General features: G+C 41.0%; 1 protein-coding gene across 1 annotated transcript in view; it reads right to left on the bottom strand.

Moving 5' to 3' along the window:
* The window catches only part of rimbp2b (RIMS binding protein 2b), a 100,683-nt gene that overhangs the window by 69,274 nt on the left and 7,067 nt on the right, over positions 1 to 24,342 (bottom strand). The window contains exon 4 of the mRNA XM_080004113.1: positions 13,411 to 13,548. Within this exon, the coding sequence (XP_079860239.1) occupies positions 13,411 to 13,548 (138 nt within the window). The remainder of the gene's footprint in view (positions 1 to 13,410; positions 13,549 to 24,342) is intronic.

Raw genomic sequence — 24,342 nt, forward strand, 5'->3', positions numbered from 1 at the left:
AGCATTTTGCCCCATTGTAACACGTGTACATTATGGATGAGGCGGAGGAGACTGGAGGAGAGGGAAGTGTTTGGTGGAGCAGTATCAGTTACCAGCAGGCCAATCTCCAGTTCTAGATTAGAACCACGGCAGGGGGTGACACAGCAGAGGCAGTGGCCCTCCCTCCCTGCAGGCTAAACTTAGGCACAACGCTCATGCCTCAACAGAAAAAAAGCAATACAACACAAACTGTGCCCTCGTCTCTTAAACTGTGGGACTTCTAAAGTGATTCCCCCTCTGTAGCGTGAATTTGTCACTTGGCTAACAGGGCTTATGAAAGTTAGATGAACATTTTACGATCTTGTTAAAACCAGTTACATTATTGAAAGGGCACATTCATCCTGAGAGGCGAGAAAGGGTGCCTGCAGCAGATTGAAATTTTAATAAGCTCAATGCGGTGGCTGGAGATTGAGGAACTTGACAGAGATTAAGTTTTGCAATCGTGAATAGGGGCACTGAGATGATTTAGCTCTGATGGTATCAGGCGTACACTCCAGTGGGTCAAAAGACAGTGGATTCTACAAGCCTCTGATAAATCCATTATCCTTTCCAACTTGTGGCATTATCCCTAACATTTCATCCATGATTTTAAGCAATGTCTTTTTTTTTTTTTTTTTTTTTAACAATTCTTATCAGTTTATATAGCAGAGGGACTGGTGATGATTTTAGGTGAGCAAAACAAAAAATTGAGAACTATGTTTTATTTCATTCTGTCATCTGTATAATGTGAGAATGTTTTAGGATGAATTATGCTGTTATTATCATTTCAATATTTGACTATACTCTATAGATGATCTATTTGTTTGGCCCTCTAGCGAGGCCACCATTGTGCAAAGTCGTTGGCAATCACTACTGAATGGAGTGGATAGATGATGTTAGGCAGTGGCCTCCACTGACAGATCAAGGCAGCTGATGTGATGTGATGTTATTTAATACAAAAAACACTGGTTAAAAATTGCCTCTGACATTGGCCTTGGGGAAAATAACATTTTAGTTTTGAGAGACTGCTACATAATGACTGGTTTTAAAATAAAATGGTATATAAATATATATATAAATAAAGAAACAAACAAATTTAATTGTTGACACTGTTGCTGAATGTCTTGGTCTTCTTAACTTATGTACTTATTAACGTACTGTATGTAGCGGTCCAATACAGGCGGTAGGGCATAGAGGACAAAAATGCATTGCCACATCTTGATATGCAATTCTCTGTAATACTTTGCATAGTATTCGTTTTTTATGGTCCATTTCTTTAGAATGCCTGAAGTTCATAATTACATCCATTGAATATTAGTCAACTGTTTCGTGTGAAACCATTTTAAATATGGTTTAGGGTCGGAAACCTCTCAATCTAGTATCAAAACTGGTTAAGTGTGATTACATTTAGAAAGATACAACGCCAATGCGCTCTTTTCCTGTGTTATCCTATTTCAACAGTCCACACAGTACTTGGGGAGTTTCTCCTCTTGCAACTTTGCACAGCTGTCCTTAGTTTTGTTGTGTGTACATTTTACCACTTGGCACTGCGTCTTTTTGGGAAAAAGTATCAAAATATTAAAATATTTCGAATTTAAATTCCAAGCCCACGCTTCATTGGTAAGAATACCAACCTTGCAGTGTCTTTGTTCGGTAAAATGCCATCATAAAATGCCGGCTATGGTGACTGCCGCAGAACGTAGACTGCGAAAACTTGAACCATCAGATTTTTTAAAATTAGATGGGTTTTATTCATAAATATTTCAATTTAAAATACAATCTAAAAAAACAATTTATTTTGAAATTGAGCTACTGATTGTGAGTTTGCATGCTCTATACTGTATATACAGTGGGGCAAAAAAGTATTTAGTCAGCCACCAATTATGCAAGTTCTCCCACTTAAAAAGATGAGAGAGGCCTGTACATGCTATACACATGTTCTCTATTGCTCTCCCTCACTGATGAGGCAGTGAAAAACATTATCTTACCATCATGAGTACACTGTTAAAGCATATCAAGCATATCAGTTATCAGCATCCCACCAGTTACAGTATGTACAGTGCTGTGTGGCCATTTGTGTCCTTGCGTGAGGGCAGGCATGATTGTAGTGGCACGTGATGTTGAATATTGTGGTGTGGAGCCTGGCATAACACCAACCTCCCTGTACCACCATGTGTTTTAAGGTCATGCTGGTCAGACCTGCTCACCTGCTCCCTGCACACTAAGGCTCTGCTCCCACCAGCGTAACATTTTGTTGTCATCAATAGTGTGCTACTATGAACAGTTAACAACTGCGAAAGGGTCTTATTTAGGGGTCTCCTATTTTCATCAAAGTATCAAGAAAAACAACTGTTTCACTTTCACTGTACACAATACACCAAAAAAGCAGAAGAATACAACCTCTATCCTCCAACATATCGCTTGACTGCCGCCAAATTAAACATCAGGTGTCTGTTGGCTGGCCGCGAGGTAGGCCATCCTATCTTTAATGTTTGCATGTTTGGCTGTGTCTGCTGGCAGACTGTTTGATGGTTCTAGCAACAAGAACAGAGCCTGGCTGCACGGCTAATGAGCTAGCTGTGCCCTACAAGCACCTAGACAGTCATTGTGCTTTTGAACAACAATAGGCATGTATTAGCCAGCCTGCTAGACAGGCGGAGGGCTAGGAATAGGGTGCTGTTGAGTTGAATGGCGTGTGGCACAAACAGAAGTGTAGTCCCAGGTCAGCCAGCAGCATCGGAGCGTTAATAAGGGGGGGTAATTGAATTAGGGGATCAGTGGAGGCCTGTAGTGTGAGTGCCACGTGGCTCTAATTTCATTACAAGTGATGTAAACACGGGGCATTTGGAGGCTGGCCCCCAGTGCAGTAGCCTCCCACATCAATTCACGCATAAGCACACACGCAGAAACACCAGCACGTACACACGCACCGAACAAACGCTGGCAAAGACACAAATGCCATATACACACGCACATGCTTTTGCGGTTAATTTCAACCCTCAAAACCCACATCAATAGGTGATTGTCTTGGCGTAGTAACATTCAGTCTCAGCAGAGAGTTTTCTGCCTTCTGAGCACCTTTGTGCGAATTCTGACTGTGCACCAGCGCAGCAACAAAGACAGATGTAAGGGAAAGTGCGGCGCGATGTGGACCGAGAAAAACAGGAGCACAGCGTCAGAGCAGAGTCAGCGTTTTCACCATCTTTCATCTTCACTCAGCTGCTTATTAGGTGTATTCATACACTGAACTTTACAGGAAGCATTGGTGGAACGACTACTAGTGAGGGGAGGAAGAGTTAAATGCATAAAGCTCTTCAAGGTCTGTTGTTTGTGTAGAAGTGCACAAAAAAGCCCTGCATGACCCTCTGTAAATTCAGCAATGAATATGTGATCTCCCAGATATGCTAAACATGTATTTATGAGTGCTCCTTTATCAACACTCCTTGGCCTGATACCGACTTGACAGATAAGGCCCACTGTAAGGCGTGAAAGCAGACCAAGGTCTCATTAGAATTGTGAGTAGACATAGCAAGCCTAGTTTGTAACCCCTTCCTCGCGTCCCCTGTGTGGGGTCTTGCGCCTCACCATTTTTGGCTGCTAGGATGAGGAACTTTTTTCAAGGAACTAAAAGGTACCTTCAGCCCGTTCTTGTCTGTGTTTTCAACACGGCCTAAAGACCCGCAAGTATTATGCAAATTAGTATGCTGACGTATAAAAAAGCAACGGCTGTTTTTACACGTCATTTTGCATGCGACTACTACGAGTCGGTTTGCAACTACAGATTTTTAATAATGGTGTCCAATCATATATGTTCAGCGCTGCAAGGCCCACCCCCAAAGTTCCTGGACTTTGAAAAGTACAACTCCCGAGCAGGGACTCTTTGGTCCCTTCTCCCTGCAGGGGGTAGGACGCAGGGTAGGTAGGTCTGCGGTAGAAACGCACTGGGTTCCTCAAAAGGTTCCTAGTTCCTGGGGAAAGTTCCTGCGGTGGAAATGCAGCTTTACAGAGAAATATTCTGACGAGCTCTATACACTGAGGACAGCCGGAGGGAACACAAGGTACAATGCAGAGAGGAAGCAGCAGAAGTATGTAGCCCCTTGTCATAGCCCCCCCCCCACACACACATACAAAACACACATTTACCATGTTGAATATCAGTGAATCATTCTATCCAGTCTCAGCTACTTTGCAGAATCTCTATAATCCATATCAGAGTTATTCCACTTCAATAGAGGAACCCCCTTTCCCACATGGAATCTGTCACATTGCTGGATAAAAAAATTCGGCAAAGGCAGTAAGTAGTCATTCCCACGTTGGCCTCCTTTGTGGAAAAGTTCCATATGGAGTATGCAGTTCCCAAATAGATGACTGTTACGTTACATTACATAATGCTCACAAGAGAGGTGTCTAATATTGCGCAAGACTAGAAAACAGAGTGAAAACGTTTCATTTTTAGACCAGTGCTAGGCTCCCTGTCTCTCAGCCCCTCCCCAATGGCGGGTAAGCGAAGTGCTTGTGGCAGATGTCCCCACACTGCACCCCTAACTCTAAAAGACACATCTAGGATCTTAGGGAAGAAAAATAATAACATTTAAAAATATTAAGACCTGGCTGTGAGACTGGACGTGTTTCAGTTTCTCGTCTTTGCAGCCCAGCATTTTATTCTCTTCCTGAATTTTTTTTTTTTTTTTTTAAGTATTTGTACAAAATAAATATTCGTAAAAACCCACTATTTGTGCTTTATTTGGATTGGGCTCCACCCCTACATCATGGCAATGTTACTGCTTCCATTCACACACACCTCGATTCACAGCCATACAAGCATTTTCTCGGAATTGATACTAGGTCGAGAGTAGGGAAATTTACGGAACGACTTTTACAGAACATTGACACCGGCTCCTGTTCCCATATTACGCCAATACAGAACATTTCCAGTAGATGAACAGCTTTTAGTGTCAGTGGGAAAGGAGCTTATTACATCTACATTAAAAACCTTTCGGCGGAGAATCCCCTGCCCCATGACAATTTCCCCCCCATCACATTTCAAATACTTATGTCGCTTATCAGATAAAGCATCAACAGTATTCAAACAAGACAACTGCCTTTGTCTTGTTTGAAATGAGATGGCCTGAATTGTTCATGATTTAGAGGTTCCACATCTGTAAAATTGACCCTGTCACCACAACACAGGATAGAAATGTGTAGGGGTGCAATGATTTACGGAAATTAAGAATAGTTATCGTTCAATAGTGTAGTGAAATTTAAAACTGTGTTGGCAATTCTAATCTCCTTCGCTCTCTGTGTTTGTATAGAAGTGAGAAAGAGACACACAGATACACACAAGCTCTTTTCATTTTTGGCCCCACCATTGAATGAGCAAAGGAGCCTATGAGCGGAGAAGGGGGGGGTCGAGTGGAGGGAGTAGTTGCTGCATCCAAAATAGTAGAGTTCATCACCATCACGGAATCGATTAACTAGTGGACTTGATATTATGTTACACACGGACACGGTCCACTCCAGTTGAAAGAGCTCTAAAGCGATGCTGCGTTCACTGGCTTGAAAAACTGTAATTCGTGTCGGAAGTGAAGCATTCGTGGAACCAGGAAAAACGTATATTTCAGACTTTTTTTCATCATACATGTGTTTGCAACTCTGCATGCCTGTACAGTTCACTAAAACTAAACTAAAAACTAAAACTGGGTGTGAAAAAAACATTTTATTATAACTACACGAAAACAAACTGAAACAATATTGTGTACTTCGAAAACTAACTAAAATTAAAAAAATATATACAGGAAATGTCTTTAGTTTTGGATGTTTTTCTGGTCAATTTAGTCAAATTTATCAATATATATTCAACAGCCGTTAGCCAGTTTTTATCTTTGTAGACAGACAGCATTAATAATGAGCATGGCTCAGACCTCATCTAGTAGAGCACTACTTTTAAATGGAAAGATGTAAATGCAAATGCAGATGCAGTATCTTGATTACTGAAAATATAAGGTGATAAAAAATGGAAATCCTATTTTCAGTTTCGGCAACCAAAAGCTGATGCCTGAGTCCTGATTTTTTTGAAACCAAATCACTTTTTCTCTATAGCTTGAAATAAAGCTTATTGTACTGCGTAAAGAAACAAAAAATGTAATTGAGTCAGGACCGTGATGTCTAAAGATAACTATAATAAGATAAGATATAAGAATCTCTGCATGTATGTATGTATGTATGTATGTATGTATGTATGTATGTATGTATGTATGTATGTATGTATGTATGTATGTATGTATGTCCTTCGATTATCTCAACAATCAGGGTGTATTGCTGGGGAACCAAGAATGTGCAGTGTTGAATTTGGTGCAATATTGATAAACTTTCAATAAACAGCGAACAGCAAGGTAGCGAGGGGCGGAGCTACCCATGAAAGAAATTCTAAGAAAGCCTCTTCTGAACAGGCATGCTTGGTGTGGACACGTCACACGTGTAGCATTAATCAACTTTAAATAAACAACAAACGGATACAGAGTTTATCCAAAAGCGCGACTTGGGTATGTTTTTTCCCCATGAGAAATAGTGTATTTCCTCCGTGTTTTTCACTCGCTGCAACGTTCAGGAACAGGCATATTTTGATCGGGCACTGCACTCATTCATATTGAATGGAAAAACCTTTGCTGGAAAGGGGCTGTGGTTTGTTGTTGACAGCAGGTAAGAGAGCTTGAGGCTCACGGAGCTGAACAAAAGTTTACCTAACGCTCTGTCAGGCTTTCATCAGCACCTCAGGCACTCTTGCATGGGGTGCTTTCGGGATTGGCAATTATGCTGATGCTTTGGCAATGTTTTGGGATCTATAATCGGCTGTTTTTTCCACTTCAGGAATCCCCATCTTCAATTTAAATCTATTCCATCGCCACATACACGCACACGTACGGCTCTCTGAGCTCCAGCTCCACCCAGCCAAAAAAGCATGTTAATGACATGATAGGGCACACACCCAAATCAAGAGCAGTCATTTCCTAGCAACGACCAGGTGCAGGGGCAGAGCTTTTGTGCAAACAGCGCATTCAAGAGTGTTACGATCGTCAGGAGATATACCACATTAAGACTGATGGAGGCTGCACATGTCGGCTTATGGCTAACGCCCCCTCCTGAAATGGGTCAACCGGTTTACTGTCAAACCAGAAAGGAAAGAAAACACACAAATATCCACATACATATGGGTATTTCTAAAAACGTAGTATTTTCTCTGCATTTTGGCCTCCTGACCACACCAAAAGGCCGTTTCAGGTCACTGAAAATGAAGCTTTTGAAAAACTCTGTTTTCTGTGTATTTGTGTGGACTGCTGAAACACAGGTTTCCCAAAATTATGACATCATGTCCTTGATTTACAATTGTTTTTTCACACATTGAGCATGCGCCAGAAACCTACAAACAACGATGGACTGCCGGTTTGTTTACGTGTGGCTAGTACTGTTAGGTTTAGGTTGACCACGTTTTCAAACCCCTAAACCGGGATCCTTAAGTGTACCGCACATTCATTCACGCAGACATGTTGTTATAATTATTATAATTATTATTATTATTGTAGAGAAAGCCGGGATGATTTGATAGTGAATGTTGAAACCGGGACATTTTAGTGTTTTACCAATATTTGTCGAGACTCGGGACACACAGCTTAAACAGGCAAAATCCCGGACTAACCGGGACGTCTGGTGACCGTAGCCGAGGTACACGGTCCCAAGCTGCCCGACCATCATTGACAGAATTGGAATGTCCTCTATAGTGCAGTGGTTTCCAACCACCAGGCTGCGGCCCGTGCATTTGCCACCGGCCTGTGAGAACACGGGCGGTAATTTTTTCAGAAGTGATCTGTGATCTGTGATCGGAGTGGCAGCTGGAAAATAATAGATTAAATACATCTAAATACATCTAGAATAAAAACACACTTTTTATTTGCTTTGTTTGGAGAAAAGATACGCAACGCCCCCCCTCCACATTTAAAAAATTATAATAGATATTCAAATATATTCCCACTTACGTGTTTTTTCAGAAAGAATATTTGAACGTGATTTCTGGCCAATGTTGACAGCCCTATTATAAATATTTAATACTTAACTTACTATAAATACTTATCAATACTGTACACTGCACCCAACAGTTCTCAATCCACCTCTCCAGCTGCGGTTCAAAGTACACCATGAAGTACGCCCATTAATCCGCACACTCCTAATGTTCTTCTGTGGTGTTTGACATAAAGTTTTATCGCCACCTATTGGCCTGGCATGCTTATGTGAGTGTTTAAAATCGTCTTCGCGTTCTTTAGTGGATGGAGATATTTTCAAAAACACTGTTCGTGTGGACAGGAACACTTTTGAAAACGGAGGGCAAAAAATACGCTTTACGATATACCCATATAAGCGTGGACGAGGGCTAAAAGTCTTTCCCACAGACTCAACAGAAGTTTAAGAAAGAGTTTTCAAGGTGGGACAAACACAAATGTACAATCGTTGTTGCTCTCATCCGGCCTCTTTGATGATGATTTGGGGTTTTAAGACCACAGAGGCAGGCCATGCTTAGATATGTTGACACGCTAATTATCAAGTGGCCCTGTCAAAGCCAGCTGTGAGTTTAAAAATAAAAGCCATCCCGCCCTGATTTTGTGAGCAATCAATGTTCATTAACTCTATCCTCACACCCTTGTTATCTGTAGCTGAAGGACTGTGGCAGAGACAGGAAGACTTGGAGAGTGTGAGAGTGCAGCGTGTCATCATGTCGTCCAGTGTGTTTCTATTTGTTCACGCAATCCACCTTATGTCATCTTACCATTAGTGTCACATGCAGATATAAAACAACGATATAACGTCACCAGGGCTGCAACAACGAATCAGTGAAATAGATAAAATTTGATTAGAAAAGTAGTATAATAGTTGGCAAGGAATTTCATTTTCCATTCTATCACAGAGATGGCTTCAAGGAAAAAAAACCCATTTCAAACATGGTTGAGGTGGAGAAAACTGTTCCAAAATCAATTCATAAAATAATCTATAGCACTTCACATTCAATTAAAAAGTGTGTTTGTTACAAACTATGTAAAACCGATCTTGCTTTGGCCCAGGAGCACCACGGTAATGCACCTGAAACTAAAATATGTTGGAGCCATGGATCAACAGCAGGGTAAGTAACTGTTATAAGAATTTTATATGTATATATATTGCTGTGGATTTCACGTGAACTCTTGTACCACATATGTGTACTCGGTTTATCCTTCCCAAGGCTAAGTAGAGTTCCTGTCGTAAAAAGGACGTAAACTAGTCACTTTCTGTGCCGTAAAGAGGAGGAAGGTAACCTCAACAGATAGTCGGTCTCAACGAAACTGCCCCATCAATGATCTATGCAGGTGCGTTGCGACATCTGCTGACCTTCATACCAGCGGCTCCTCAGTTTCACCACTCCAAGAAGACTGTATAAAAAGCTTAGCTCTCCAGTTAGAACCGAGCACTTCCTCTGTGACATTCTGTTGTGTTGTTACACTGAAACTGCTCCTCTTGTACAAGATTAAATACTTTATTAACCTTAAGTATTTGTCTCCGATTTCCTCTGTAACGATTAGTCCGTCCCCAAACAAAGTTTATGGCTGTTAACTTTAACAGTTACCACAAAGTTTTAGTTAATAAAAGTTTAGACCCAAAATGCAAGCGTTGTAATTTGAAGTGAGAAATTGTTTGCATACAGCAGGTAGTTTTCTTGTTTATCGAATAGCCAGTGTTTGCTCAGGATCCAGACTGAATGGTCTATAAAGTCAAATTTACTTCAATATTGCACGACAAGTGTATTTACCTAACTAGCTGGCTAACGTTATGGTAGAGCAGAGGTGGTATAGCTAACATTAGTCTAGCAAGCTATATAACACTATTGGGTACAGTTAACCTTATTACAATTATAGCAATTTAATTATTAAGGGGACCTATTGAGCTCCTTTTCAACAAATTATTATATGGTCCCCAAAATGTGTTTTAGAATTTTTTGCTAAAAAATACCATTCACTCGTGCCATTGTAACATGCCTAAAAACCAAAGTGTTGCAAAACGGGCTGTTTTTTTGTGGGTGGAGCCACCCTCCTGAGGCCCCTAGTTCTGTGAGCCAATGGGGTTTGAGCTTTAGTCCGGATTTTGTTGAATTTCTCTGTAAACTTTCACTGATTTCACCTCATCCGTACAGTAAAAGCTGTTTATGAACAAATTTAAGCTGAGAAATATGCAATCCAGTTGCTGAATCTTCACTCTATATTAGATCTACAAGGCCTGATTTAACTTTCACCGCTGTGTCCCGAGTAGTGCGGAGCTTGGAGTACCGCAGGATACAGCGGGACATGGGCCTTTTTTTGTTTTATTCAATTATGGAAACGTCAGAAAATTAAATAAGATCAAATAAATAAAAATAAATACATCTACGGTTTTGTTTGGAGAAATGCGGGGCAGATTGTGAACCGCAGCCTACAGTAGAGTACAGTCAACCTCACGTGGACAGGTAAGAGAGAGCCCACAGAGCCAGACAGGACAAGCTCTTAGGCACGCACGCACGCACACAGCAAATACTTACATTTCCATCGTCTGCAGTTTTGTCATAGACAGTTGGTTTTAATTCGTTTCTCTTTTAAAAGATTTGTGCTGGTCTGTAAGCTAGTGGGTCCGGTCGCACTCCAGCCGTGGGTGGAGTAACTCAGATGGAGGGCGGTTCTAATTCTACCAAAGCCCCACTTGATGAAGGGGCTTCAAATCTGAACGGCATATTTCACGAGATGTTTTCTGAAATAGATAGCTCAGAAAAAAAAACCTACTGGGTTGTTGTATTTCACAGTTTGTGTGTTAGTAAGCCCATCAGAGACCAAAAAGTATGTGCACAAGCATCTTTAAGTTATTTTGTGTTAGTAAGTGATACTAAGTGTTCCAGAGTGAAACGCTACCAGTAATGTGTTATTATGCATACAAAAGAAACAAACAACTCACCATGAGTGGCTACTTTATGGGAATCAAGCATCATGCACACCACAGCAAGCAGCTGTTTTGACAGATAGTGTACTAAACATACTTGTCACTGACATGAGGCCACTATAAATGGTTGAAGTTGAGGGCTTCAGAGCAATGATCAACACTATCCACCATGGTTACACTCTCCCCTCAAGGACCCATTTTCCTGAGCTGATGGAGAGAAAATATTAAGAGACATTCCAGGATGTGAAGATTGCAATAAAAGTCAACAACAGAAAAATTGCTCTCTGCGTGTCTGTGTGTGTGAGTGAGGGATACTGAGTGTGTGTGAAAGAAAGAATGAGTGTGTGAGTGAGTGTGTGAGAAGCAGCAACAATCTACCTAGTCCATTGCTAGGGGTGCGACGAATTACAAAACTCATGGTTCGTATCACGGTTTTGAGTCAAAAATAAAAATATAAAATATTTTATAGATTATAATATAATAATAATATTACAATAATATAATAAAAAAATATAATAAAATATTAAAATAATATTAAAATATATAATATTTTAAAAGCAAAATATAACTTTGCTATCCATTATTCTGTAAAACACTGAAAGTAAGGAACTTTTGCCCATGGTCTTAAATGAAAACAACATTTAAGATGTCCAATGTTTAAATAAAATCCTGAAATATATAAAATAATCAATACTCAATTGTTAAATTAAAGTGCAATATGAGGCATGCATGATACCTTCTAGCTTTAAACATGGTAGCGAATGAAAAAATATGAGTCGATCCACCCCCAGTAACTGAATTAAATTCCAATAAGAACCCAGTATCATGTTCAATTTCTCACGTTTATAACAAACTCAATTTAATGTAAATCAGTTTTACATGAAATTAAATGAGAATTAAACAGTTAGTCAATTTTTTAGAGAAGCCTGCATATCTCAATACACATTGTATTTGTTTACTAGCGGATCTTGACGGCTCCAATATGGCGGAAGAGCAGCTGCATCGCAGCGACATACAGCAGCTCATTGACCACATGAAGTGAAGTAGCAGCAACACAGCGCGACGTACCGTAAACCAATCATTGTGCTTCAGAGTAAAACACAGCACGCATCCGTCTTGTCTATCTTCTTTTCACTGCGACTCTGCATCCAAATTAAGGGAATTATTATGTTAAAAAGCGACAGCGGCAGTAAAACTGTATTTTACAATGATGGTTAAATTTTATATTGATCCGTGGTTCACATGCGTGCCGAACCGTGGGGGGGCGATCCATACGGATCATCTACATTCCGTTACACCACTATCTGTGGCCTGTTGTTGACGGAATCTGATGTAGCAAAGTCTGTTAACACTTTGTTTGTGTTTTAGATTTATTTCGTTTACATTCCTTTTCAATATTTATAATTTATTATTATTTTACCAGCTCAGGTCCATTCAAGTAACGTAAAAAATACCTGTTTTTTTGTGCACTTCATTAAAAAAACAGCATATATCTTTTGCACATGTTGCATAATTTACATTTAGAACTGTTATTCGTGTTAATATTGTCAATTTGGAAGAACATTTTTTTTCTTGAATAAAATTATGGAAACAAAATTTGTTTTTGTGTTTTTATACGATTAATCAAATAAATAATCAACGGATTAATTGATTATCAAAACAGTTGATAGTTGCATCCCTAAACATCACCCCTACATATCAAATGCTAGCAATCAGCTGTTTGTAATACATGCTGAGCACAAACCTTTGATTCATGGTTCAGTCAAAAGGTGTTCTTCATTATGTTGCCTTGTGCAAAAAAAGAAAAACATCCTGATGAGCAGAAGACACAGGAGAGAGAGAGCCCACAGAGCCAGACAGGACAAGCTCTTACACACACACAGACACCCGCACACATATGCATGCACACGCACACACACACACACGCACAGCTCATCCCTTTTACGAATCAATGCAGCTCATTCATATTGAGCCTCACACGTCAGGGGAAGCCGGGGAATTACAAGCAACCTCTGCTGTGAAGTTACAGGCTGGAGTGAGCCGGAGGAATAGGAAGATCTCTTGCTTCGATATAACCTGCTGTCCTGAAGTGTTATTCAACACGGCTGCCGTCTCTCACCACAGCAAAGTAACCATGGCTTTTAGCAAACCAATCTTAAAAGTGACAGGGACAGGCAAAAGCATTTGTTTGGAAACAGTGTGTCTTAAGTTGACACAATAATTGATCCCAGAATACTATGAGCTCAAGACCAGAAGCTCTGACCTGTTCCCAGGTAACATACAGTATGAGAGTGGGGAAAAGCACACATACTGTAAGAGGGTGAAGCGTGCAAAAGGCAGAAGAACCGCTGTTACTGCCACACACTCAATATGGCTTCAACAAGTGCATGTCTGTCTGTCAAAACCTACCAGTAAAGTGTGCTGTAGCCTGTGATGGCTGAGGGTGTCTGGGTGGATCCTGAGAGATCTGTTGTTGCCCTCTAGAAGACGGAAGCTGTCCACACGCTGTATGCCCGCCGACTGGAGTGGCAAAACTTCATTTCTCAGCTGTGGGTGTGAGGGAAAAAGAAAACAAAAGCTTCAGTTAAAGCTGCTGAGTCCAGAAAGATGAATCTTTTGGTAGCTGTTGCTAACACTTTTGCACAGTTGTGCAATTCGATTGGTCAACTGGTAGCAGGCTAAGCTTAATGACTGCAGAGGTTCACAACTATTGCTACTACTGCTACGTTTATCTCTTGATTGTCTCTTGATACCCTTATTAGGCAAGTTAAGTCGGTGCCTGAGGCCAGCAGGTGGTCAGAGGAAAGAAAGCAGCCAACAGCCATGATCAAGCAGTGCATGTTGAGTGTTGTCCTTCCTCTTCCTTCCTACTTTACACAATACAAATGATTAAGTAGCTATTGACTGGACTACCTAGCCACCTGCGGTGCTGAGTCAACAGTGCTCCAGAAAAAGATTTACACAATACGTAAAATAAACTACAATTACATTCATCAACATACATCTGCTGGGCAGCAATTGGATAAACTGAAGTTTGCAATCGGAATCTATTAAATATTTTTCCTACAAAGAGCAGGGAAAATGAATTGATCTTTCTAATACCGTGCAACAGAATGGCCACCATATCCACAGAACTCCAAAATTATAGTTTAAGGCCAAATACACATCAACTCCACACGCTCCACTATGCCCTTGTCCTTATTTAAGAAGCAAAGAACACCTTGACATGGCAACACTTCAGCACTCAACCATATACTTACAAACCCACACAAGTATAAGATGCCAACGTGGTAAAACAACATTGTCTCTCCATGTTCAACCATTTAGAAAGCAACGCTGAAAGTACTGCCTAAACTGCTTGTTATTGCTTGCCCAGCGGAGCTAGCTGGAAATAATAATTCCCACTCTTAAATAATTCATGGCTCCAGTCAGGTGGAACCAGATGCTGCTTTTGTGTCATAGAGGAAGAGCTGTAACCTGAGTTGAGCAGGGCAGCCCATCTCCCTATGTAAAGGGTCTACTTCACAGGAATCGGCCTGGATGTCGCTGGGCCAGAGACAGAACATTTTATACTGTACCATGACACTAGCTCGGCTTGTTTACACGTGACATTTCTCTGCAAATGTCCACAACACGATGGCTCAGTAGGTTGCTACATATGAGGCTCTGCCGGAGGTGCTGCCTGCAGTTCACCCACCCTATGTTGGTGTCGCTCTTTACCCCACCCTGACATTTGCGGCCACGGCTGGAAGATGACCTTTTTTTTTTTTCTATTTTTTTTTCCATGCTGTGCTCTAGTGCCGAATACTAATGCTACGGTGCTATGTGCCCACTGCTCATGAGAACAGGCAGTGCTATTTTGAGCTGCTTGTCCCCAGCTGCACATCTCCCAACCTCAGGCCAACGGACAATTAGTGTTTGTTTCTCCTGGCAGGAAGCTGTTCCGTAAACTTCCTAACGCAAGTGGACATCTGGCCCGGGCTGTCTTTGTCCTGTCCTGCTTTCCTGCTGTAGGGCACTCTTCTTTCTGCTGTAGAACACTTTCATCCCTCCTAAGCTTCTTCTAGGTATTCAGAAGCTCCTGCCTAAAGCTCTGACATCCTGGGCTCTTCACACGTTCATTAGACTTTCCACTCCTTCATGTAGTGCACACTGCAGCGTTGATCGAAGACAGAAACCTTCCCGCATTGCTGTCTGAACCCTACATTTAAATATTAAGTAACTTCTTTGAAGCTGAGTGTTCATTTATACAATTATTAATCTACTTTTTTGTCAAAGCAGGAAATTACGGTAATGATGCGGTGTCAGACTTCTTATGTTCGAAAAACCTTTCCATTAAATAAAAATTCCCATTTTCTAGGATAGATATCACAACTAAAATGGAGAATATAGCTATTTCTAACAGTTTAGATCGAAATTAATAATAAAGGAGACAACTTTTTAACTTCCCCCTAGCGTTTCTAAGTGGTATTATGATTGTCACAAAGACAACTGGATGGATTTATATTTTCCTGTGAACACTGTTGAAATTATCAATACCACACGAAATAACAGAAGAAAGAAGCATGTTCACTAAATTGAAATTGTCACAATTTTAGTTACATTTTATTTATTTTGGTTACACAACCAGATATATATATATATATATATATATATAGACACTCATTGACTGCTTCGGCCCGCTGCTTCAACATCCGCCTGTAAACAAACACAAGTAAACAGGGGAGCTTTGGTTTTTCTGGATAAAAAGCACTATAACTTTACATTTCTCAACTGATTTCAATGAGTCGTTTTCATATTGAAGCCAAGGGTTTATGATCTACGTGTAGTAGATTGCTACGCCGTCCGCCATTTCCTCTAATGGTTGCACATTGGTTGATTCGACTTCTTGCGCGCACTGCCTTTAATCGAGCATTTCCCGGGGTTTTGCACCCGGTGCCACAGAGACTTGCATAGTGAAAGTGAAGCTTACAGGGAACCAATCTAAACACGATGATGTCATTATTCTATAGCCATTTCACTGTGCAATCAAGTTGTCTATTGCTCCTTTAACAGTAATAGGTTGCTGCAGTCTTCAAAATAGAGTAAATGATTTGAGGTTCATACAAAAAAGACTAAGGGGAAACGAGCCTACTAGCTGAGTGAGTGCAAAAAAATACACTGAAGACTAACAGAAGCAAGAAGCCCACATAGCAATGGCTCTCATCCATTGCCAATAGCCAGGAAGTCCCACAGGGAAGTAGAAACAACAGATAAAAGTAACAACTAAAAAGGGAATGGCAAAAAGACTCCAACATTCTGGTCTGGTTTGATTTTTTAACCGTACCTGTGCAGGAAGAAAAACCTAAACAAAACGTGGGGGGCGCTGAGGCATGATTGGGCCCGGGGTGGGGACTGCGTGGCCGCTGCCCGGTCTACTGCACCCCTGCTTTGATCTGGTTGTGCTTCGCCTATCTCTCCCAGTGCCAGAACTCAAACTCAGTATATACACCACACAATAGGTCTAGGGTTCTGGGCCTGTGGGTGCGTCTTGTGCCTGCACGTGAGGGTGGGTTGAATGTGTACGCTTCAGGGGTGCAGGGTCTTCTCGTGCTCTCTGGGACTGGTTTATGCTCCTCGGGGCCATACGTGGGTGTGTCTGGGAGGTCTTCATCAGGGCATGGTGCTTGGGGCATTCCTGCGGTCATGGAGTGTCTATAAGGCTGTGGGACTCAAAGTGGCTTCGGGGCCTTTTCCACTGTTTGGAGGTGCCATGATATAATCCCGACTTCAGTCACCACACCAGAACTAATTTGGTTAAGTCGCCTGCACTCACCGGTGAAAATACACACACACACACACACACACACACACACACACACACACACACACACACACACACACACACACACACACACACACACACACACACACACACACACACACACACACACACACACCACCTGCTTTGAACACTAACCCAAACGCCCTCCTGATTACATCCCTCCTCTTTTCTCCCTCATTCACTGCCATAGCTATCACAGGAAGAGGCCACGTGCGAAATTGCTGTTCCAAATTGCCTGGACTTAATGAATTCTGTTTGTCGATCATGTCATCATCCGATGTTTCTATGTTTATGTTTTCCACGTACATGTTGTTGCTTTGTTCTATGTTTATTTGTGCCACCCTTGGTGATGCTCCCCCTCTTGGAGTAGTAATGATGATGCAGTTGTTTAAAGACCAAAACATGTTAAAATCAAGAAAAGACGGGGATTGGTGGTGGTTTTGTGTGACAAAAAGCTGTGCTCTTGTCATCCCACAGGAGTTGTTGCATCAGTTCTTGATGATTAAAGAATGAACAAAGAGTTGAATTGCAGGTTAAGAAGCTGAACTCCACTTGCAGACTAACTCTGTCCGCGATGCAATGGCAAAAAAATTCTCCGTGTTGTATGCCCCCCATGCTGACAGCACAGGTTAAAGGAGCAGATAGACACGTGTCATGACAACGGCTCCTCTCCTGAGTGTGTGTGGTGATGGGAGTTTTACCTGTTGCTTGTTAGACCAATGAGCAACAGGTATACAGCCACCCTGATCCTGGGCTCCCAGGTACCTAGACCGAGGTCAAGTGTAGCTGCTCAAATCACACCATCCCCACACCACAAAAAGGAAAAAGGAAATGACAAGCAAATTTATTTTCTCGGGAAGATATGAATATTCATGATGCACACATTCTGAACGTGTCCTCATTGATCGAGTCCAAATGAGTATTTATTGGTGGAATTGGTGTCAGCTGTCAGTGCTCTGCATTCAGCGCTGCATGCTGAGAAAATAGATCAGATAAGAAGCTTCAAATAAGGTGTTTCATTACTGTCATCTCTACGACATTTGTATGTAGAGAACAGTCCTTCATAACCCTGGACTTTATCCCAGAACTATGGATTAATCTTCACCTACTGAGAAGGGGAACAGATTAAAGCCTGTGTATCTGAAAGGTGTCTCTCACCGGCTCCAGCCCAATCACCAATTCTGAAAAACAATTAATGTGAAACCCCTCAACTGATCCAAGGAGGGCCACAAAACTCTATGTCAAACTCGACCCCCTCTCTCCCCATCTCATTCTGACGGACATGCAATACAGGTACTCCTCACTTATCGACCTCACTGTTTAATGACTGTTTGGAATTATGACCAGCTCTCTGACCAGTCTGTATTGTACGCTGTGTACAATACCGCGGCATACGTGCTGCGTGTGCGGCATCTCAGCGTCAAGCATCTCATCGCACATCACCCTTTATATACTATATACACTATATGCACTGTATACATCTCATCTCATCACAATGCTCAGTCTCAGTCTCATTCCTGCAGTCGGTCAGTATTCAATACACTAGCATTCACAATGGCCACGCCCCCTTACCGTGAAATAACATGGGTCCTCACTTATCGACCAATTCACTTAACGACCTGGTCCTAAGAATGGAACTCAGTTGTTAAGTGAGGAGTACCTGTACACACTTCAAAGGCACAACAACAAACTCTGAGTCTGAATACCCCACGAGACAAAAGGGTGACTCAGAACGAGACGCTAATAAAATTACTACACATTACTAAAATGTTGACATCTAATAACAGACAATAAATAATTCAGTTTAATATATTTTGTTGGCGTCATCACCATAGCAACCTACGCTTGTTTCGTTTTGCTGTTGTACCTTTCCCCATGCCCCCCGTGCCGTTCAGAAAGTGCCTTTATCCCGTTCCTGTCTACCGTTCAATCTGACTGCAGCATTAGTTGTTGAGCAACAATAAAGATATAGTTTCCTCCTCGGCATCTACAAGCTCCCGTTTTCTAAGCGCAGCCATGTTAGCTGTGTGTCATTCTTCTGGAAGCCTCCGTCAACTTCTACTACTACTACGACTACTACTATTTCCTGCTCCGCTGGATTTCTTTTTTTTCTCAACTGCCCCTTGTCATTCCGTTGAGTACTAGTACTTCCTGGCTGGGTATTTATTTTTTAAACGCCCTGCGCCCCACAACGACGCCCCTTGCTACAATTACACAAAGACCGCAGATTGTTCAGGTGTTATCGATAAGACAAAATCGTAATCAGTTAAATTCTTATTAGCAATTAATCGATGGTCAATTAGTTGTTAATATCCCTACTCTCAACCTTTTATTTTGATAACCTGACTACCCCTTCACCTGACACACACACACACACACACACACACACACACACGCACGCACGCACACACACACACACACACATACACCCCTAATGTTTATCATCGAAGTCACACAGAGGTGTGAACTCTCCCAGATCCCCGACCATAAACTCCTGAGGACCTCTCGGCAAATCATTCTGTTTTTAAACAAGAACGGTATCAACATGAGTTATTAATGAAGTTAATCGGTAACCAAATTATCGATCGCGTAGATCTCAAGGCTCTGTTTTCAATGTATTTCATGGACCTTTGCTGCTATCGAGTGGCAGAGGATAAGTACCTCCCGACAAGTGTTGGATTCACATAATGTGTCTTGTATTTCCTTCCCTCAAATTAAGTTTTGTATTTTAATAACTTTTAATTTTTAAAGTAAAGTATAGTAAAGTATAAATGTGTCAAGCCAAGTTGTTATTAACCAATGTTTATTGTTCACTGAATTTGTCATGAGTGCTATGTTAGAAAGTATGCAATGCCTGGAGGTTTTCATTAATCCCTGGAAATGATTTAATTTCAGGACAAAGTCTAGTTATGATGTTCAATCGTTGAATTGAAGGGGATGGAAGAAGTGCTTGAAATGTCTGTCTAAAATAAATACTGAAACAGTTGAATAAAATAGGATTGTAAAATTGAAACGGAGGATGGACATCACCCCGAGGGACTGGCTCAAAGACACGCCCCCTTTCCATTATGGACAAAACCAAAGTTAAACCGAACCACTCCCAATCCATCCCAACGGATCACCCCCAACGCTGCACTACAGTGGATCTTCCCCACTGAAGGGCGTTGTGTCCTGGGGCGGAACACGCGACCACTTCAGAGCTTCCAGCAGCTGAAAAGCAGAGCAGAAGCGCCGCTGGGTAAGTTGAACAGGCGGAAATTCGAAAATTCTGCTACTCTATTATATACTATTCTTCAAATTCTGCTACTCTGCCTTTAATGGGATTTTGTGTCTAATCTAAACTTTTAGGTTATAATTTAGAATTACATTTAATCTCCCAGTACCTTTATTATATCCTTAATCACACACGATTTTAGCGACGATTTTATTTACCAGTTAATGCTTTTCTTATCTGTTTTATTGATTTTCTATTATTTTATTCTTTAATGCCCATTTCTTTATATTACCTTTTATTTGCCAAGTATTTTAGAATAAATAAATGCTTCTTTTATTATTAAGGACATTGTTTTGTGATATTTAGCTTCAGGTAATTACTAGCAGTCCCTGAAATAGAGACGAACTGCACACTTTAGGTACGAGACTGATTAATTCCACTTAATGATTGAGTTACTTAATATAAACACATTTGTTTCTCAAAACTAAAAAAAATGGGGGTGGTGCCCTTTATGAGACAATTATTAACGATGAATTATTAAATATTAAAGTAGTGTTATTACTGCTATATGTATCTCGGCCAATATTTTTGTTGTTTTTCTATAGGGTACATAAAACTTAAACTAGGGGTGGGGTGGGCAACTGAGTGGGCGATGAAACCACAAACCTAAAGCATAACCCGTCATTCGGCTGCTGCATTTTGAAAAGTAATTTGAAACCATTCAAATTCTGATTATTATTATTTCTGTTTAACATAAAAAGTAAACACACATATATATATATATATATATATATATATATATATACACACACACACACACACACACACACACACACACACACACACACACACACACACACACACACACACACACACACACACACACACACACACACACACACACACACACACAGACACACACACACACAAATGTAACAAGATTTTTCAAATGTGAACCACCTGGTGCTTCGCTTCATTCCACCCACAAAGCAAACTGCAGGTTTCAATACAGATCTTAAACTACACACCAGCACATATTTGTGCAGGTAACTTGCTGTTTATCAACCAAATGCAGGGTTCTACCTTACAAACATGGCACTACAGTGGGTGAAAGAAAAAACACCACACCATATCAACACCCCGGTAAACACTAAAGGGTCAGTTCCGGCAGAGCACAATGGTTAAGCTGATCCTACTCATGTGATCAATGCCGTTAACCAATCTGGTTTAATTTTCATAACTTTTCAATACTTTCTCCTTTGCTACTCCTCCTGCTGTGGCCGGTTCTGTTCTGCCAGTCCCCATTTGGGAGACTTGTGATTTTTTTCCTGCTTATCAAGGCCCGCTTGTGTTGATGGGCAGGAATATTCCATAAAGAAACCATGCCTTTAATACAATAAAGTTATATTGATGAGAGTGGTCCTGACTCATATGTCAAAATTAACAAACTTTTATCCTAGCTTTTCTTGGATTTGTTGATATTTACATGAACTATCATGCTACTGTTAATTTGGCATAGCAGGCATAATGAGTCAGTTTAGGATTCTGTATGTCATGTAAGCCTCTTTTATGTTATTTAAGTCAGACAATGCCAGTGCAATTACCCTGTGCCCCTGTTTGTCAATGGCCCAGTGAGAAGACCTGAGCCCCACAAACCCATGGAGACCGGTGAGAATGGAGTTTGGCCTTTGCTGCCAAACAGGTACTAAAGAAGAATCCCTCCACAGTGGGAATCATTGTGTAACATCACTGTACGACAGAGCATCATAATCTGGTGTGAGATTCAACTTGATCAGGATGTTACAGTCCATCACATTCCCACAAACACAAAGTATTAACACCCAAGTGCATTACAGTAGCATTGAAAGTGATGCAGAAACAGCAAATGTGCCTTAAAAAAAAAAAAAAACAAAAAAAAACTGGCGGAGTATGTCTGTATTATTTCCTGCCAGTACTGTGCTGTGTCTCGAATTAACTTCAGGCCAGGTGGACAATACACATAGAACAGCAAACCAATATTTATCACTTTGAGGGAGGAAATACAATACATATTGGACACCGCATACACCGTTTCACACCCAAGGATCATATTATGAATGTTTTGGGGACTTTCTCCATGCCCATTTTTAAATGATAGATGAGGCATTAACAGCTATGCAAATTTAAGGTTGGTTAATGCTGAGTAAAACTGTGTTGGTCCCCCAGAAGCACTGCTTTGCCTTGAAGCCTTAACACTCATAACAACAATCAATGACGTGACTGGAACCCATTAACAATGAAAAAGTTGGAGCATCCCACCAGATTTATGTCAAGCATTTGTCTCGAAAAAGACAAATTAACGTGACCTTTTAAGGAAATTGTAAACTGTAAGGATATATACTTCTATATTTTTAAATGACCTTGGGACTCTATCCAGGACATAAAACATCATTATCATTAAAAGCAGGCAATGCCTAATCTCTGATGCCACGTTCTATGGAACCCAACTTTTCGGAGCGGCAATCTAATCTCTGCTTTTAAAGCCACATCAGTGTGGTCCATCTGACAGAGTGGGCAGCCCTGATCAACTTGAAAAACAATCAATTATGAATGCAGTCATCTCCCTGAGGTGATTACTAGCCACTCTCCACTGACCTCCGAAGCGGTCAGCAGCCAAAAGCCCTCCCTGACGTCTGAATACGACGACGGCAAACAGCAAAGCTGCCAGAACATGATGACAGCTGGCACAACATATCAACTTACATTACATTTGCGCTCGGGGAGCAAGGTGTAACCAAAACATAGGCACCTTATGTAAACATACATATGCATGCACACACAAAGAGACACACAAACACACACGTACAGATACTGAGCATTATATGCTTAGTGAGGATCTGCTGTAGAGAGGAACTAGGCACCAGGGTTTATAATCTAGTTTGCAGAGTATTTACATAAATCTACCCTTGCATGAGAATATCCTGAGTACACACGAGTATAAGACAGAGTTAAAGATCAAAAGAAAACAAGCTTGCTTTGTCATGCTTAGGACGGGATGATATTTGACCACACAGTAACAGCGCTAATGTACTTTCACTCTGCTGTCAGTCTCCTAGAGTCATCGTCTTCAGGGAGATCTCCCAGTGAAGACACTGTTATGTAACTGCAGCCTTGGACACTGCTGTTCATATCACTAATGCCTCGCGCCGCGGCACGCTGTCACGTGCCTCATCCAGGCCACATCGAGGCGCCGGGAATAGCGGCAGCAGCATCTATGTAGCAGCTGTTACTACAGCCTGGGTCACTGTGGATCTCTCTCTCTCTCTCTCTCTCTCTCTCTCTCTCTCTCTCTCTCTCTCTCTCTCTCTCTCTCTCTCTCTCTCTCTCTCTCTCTCTCTCTCTCTCTCTCTCTCTCTCTCTCTCTCTCTCTCTCTCTCTCTCTCTCTCTCTCTCTCTCTCTCTCTCTCTCTCTCTCTCTCTCTCGACAGCCAGCACTCAACCAGCACCTCAGAATCAGTCCTGCAAGATTACACAGTGAATTCAAGCTCACCAACACTGGAGGGTCCAACGGTTTGATCTGCAACCACCCCACAGCTCATCCACGAGTGGACAAACAGGGTGTAAAAGTTACAGACGCTGACACGCTGAACATTATATCAGTGCTTCAACATTTTCACCTATATTGTAAAATGTTGTTGGAAAAAAAAAGATTAAAAGCTATCTTTTGGTACCACTTAATGTATTGTGGTACAGAGTGAATTGCTATCTTGCTCTTGGTTATTTTAAATGTTTTCTTTAAACCAGAAGAAAACACTGACAGAATGTTGAAATTACTTTCCTTGAGACAGTTTGGCACAACAAAGAATGTAAAGGAAGTGGAGTAGTTACATTACACACATTGACCAGATTTTAGTCTTAAAATTATGATTAATGACCTTTCAATATGTCAATATGTCAATATATATATACAGAGGTTTAAATAAACCAAGTTAGAGAGTTCTATCTATTCATCCGTCGTACTGTTTGCTACATCTGATGGGTGGGATTTGCCCCCCAAAAAAACAATGGCACAATGCCAAAACATTGCAATAAAATAAAAATGTTATATTTAAAAATTGTAATAAAACTAATAATAAATCCTCTAAATTGTAATTGTAATTCCATATTAAATAGTCCTTATAACATGAAAACAATTCTTAGAATTTTATACAAATGGCAGTTGGTTGAGTCCTGAAGCACAATGCAATTCTTTATCTCTTGCTTTAACCTCTCTTGCTTGTAATTCAAGGGATATGGATACCTGCGCGCTGTGAATAGTGAAGAT

The sequence above is a fragment of the Zeus faber genome, assembly GCF_960531495.2.
Source record: "Zeus faber genome assembly, chromosome: 7".
Classification (NCBI taxonomy): domain Eukaryota; kingdom Metazoa; phylum Chordata; class Actinopteri; order Zeiformes; family Zeidae; genus Zeus; species Zeus faber.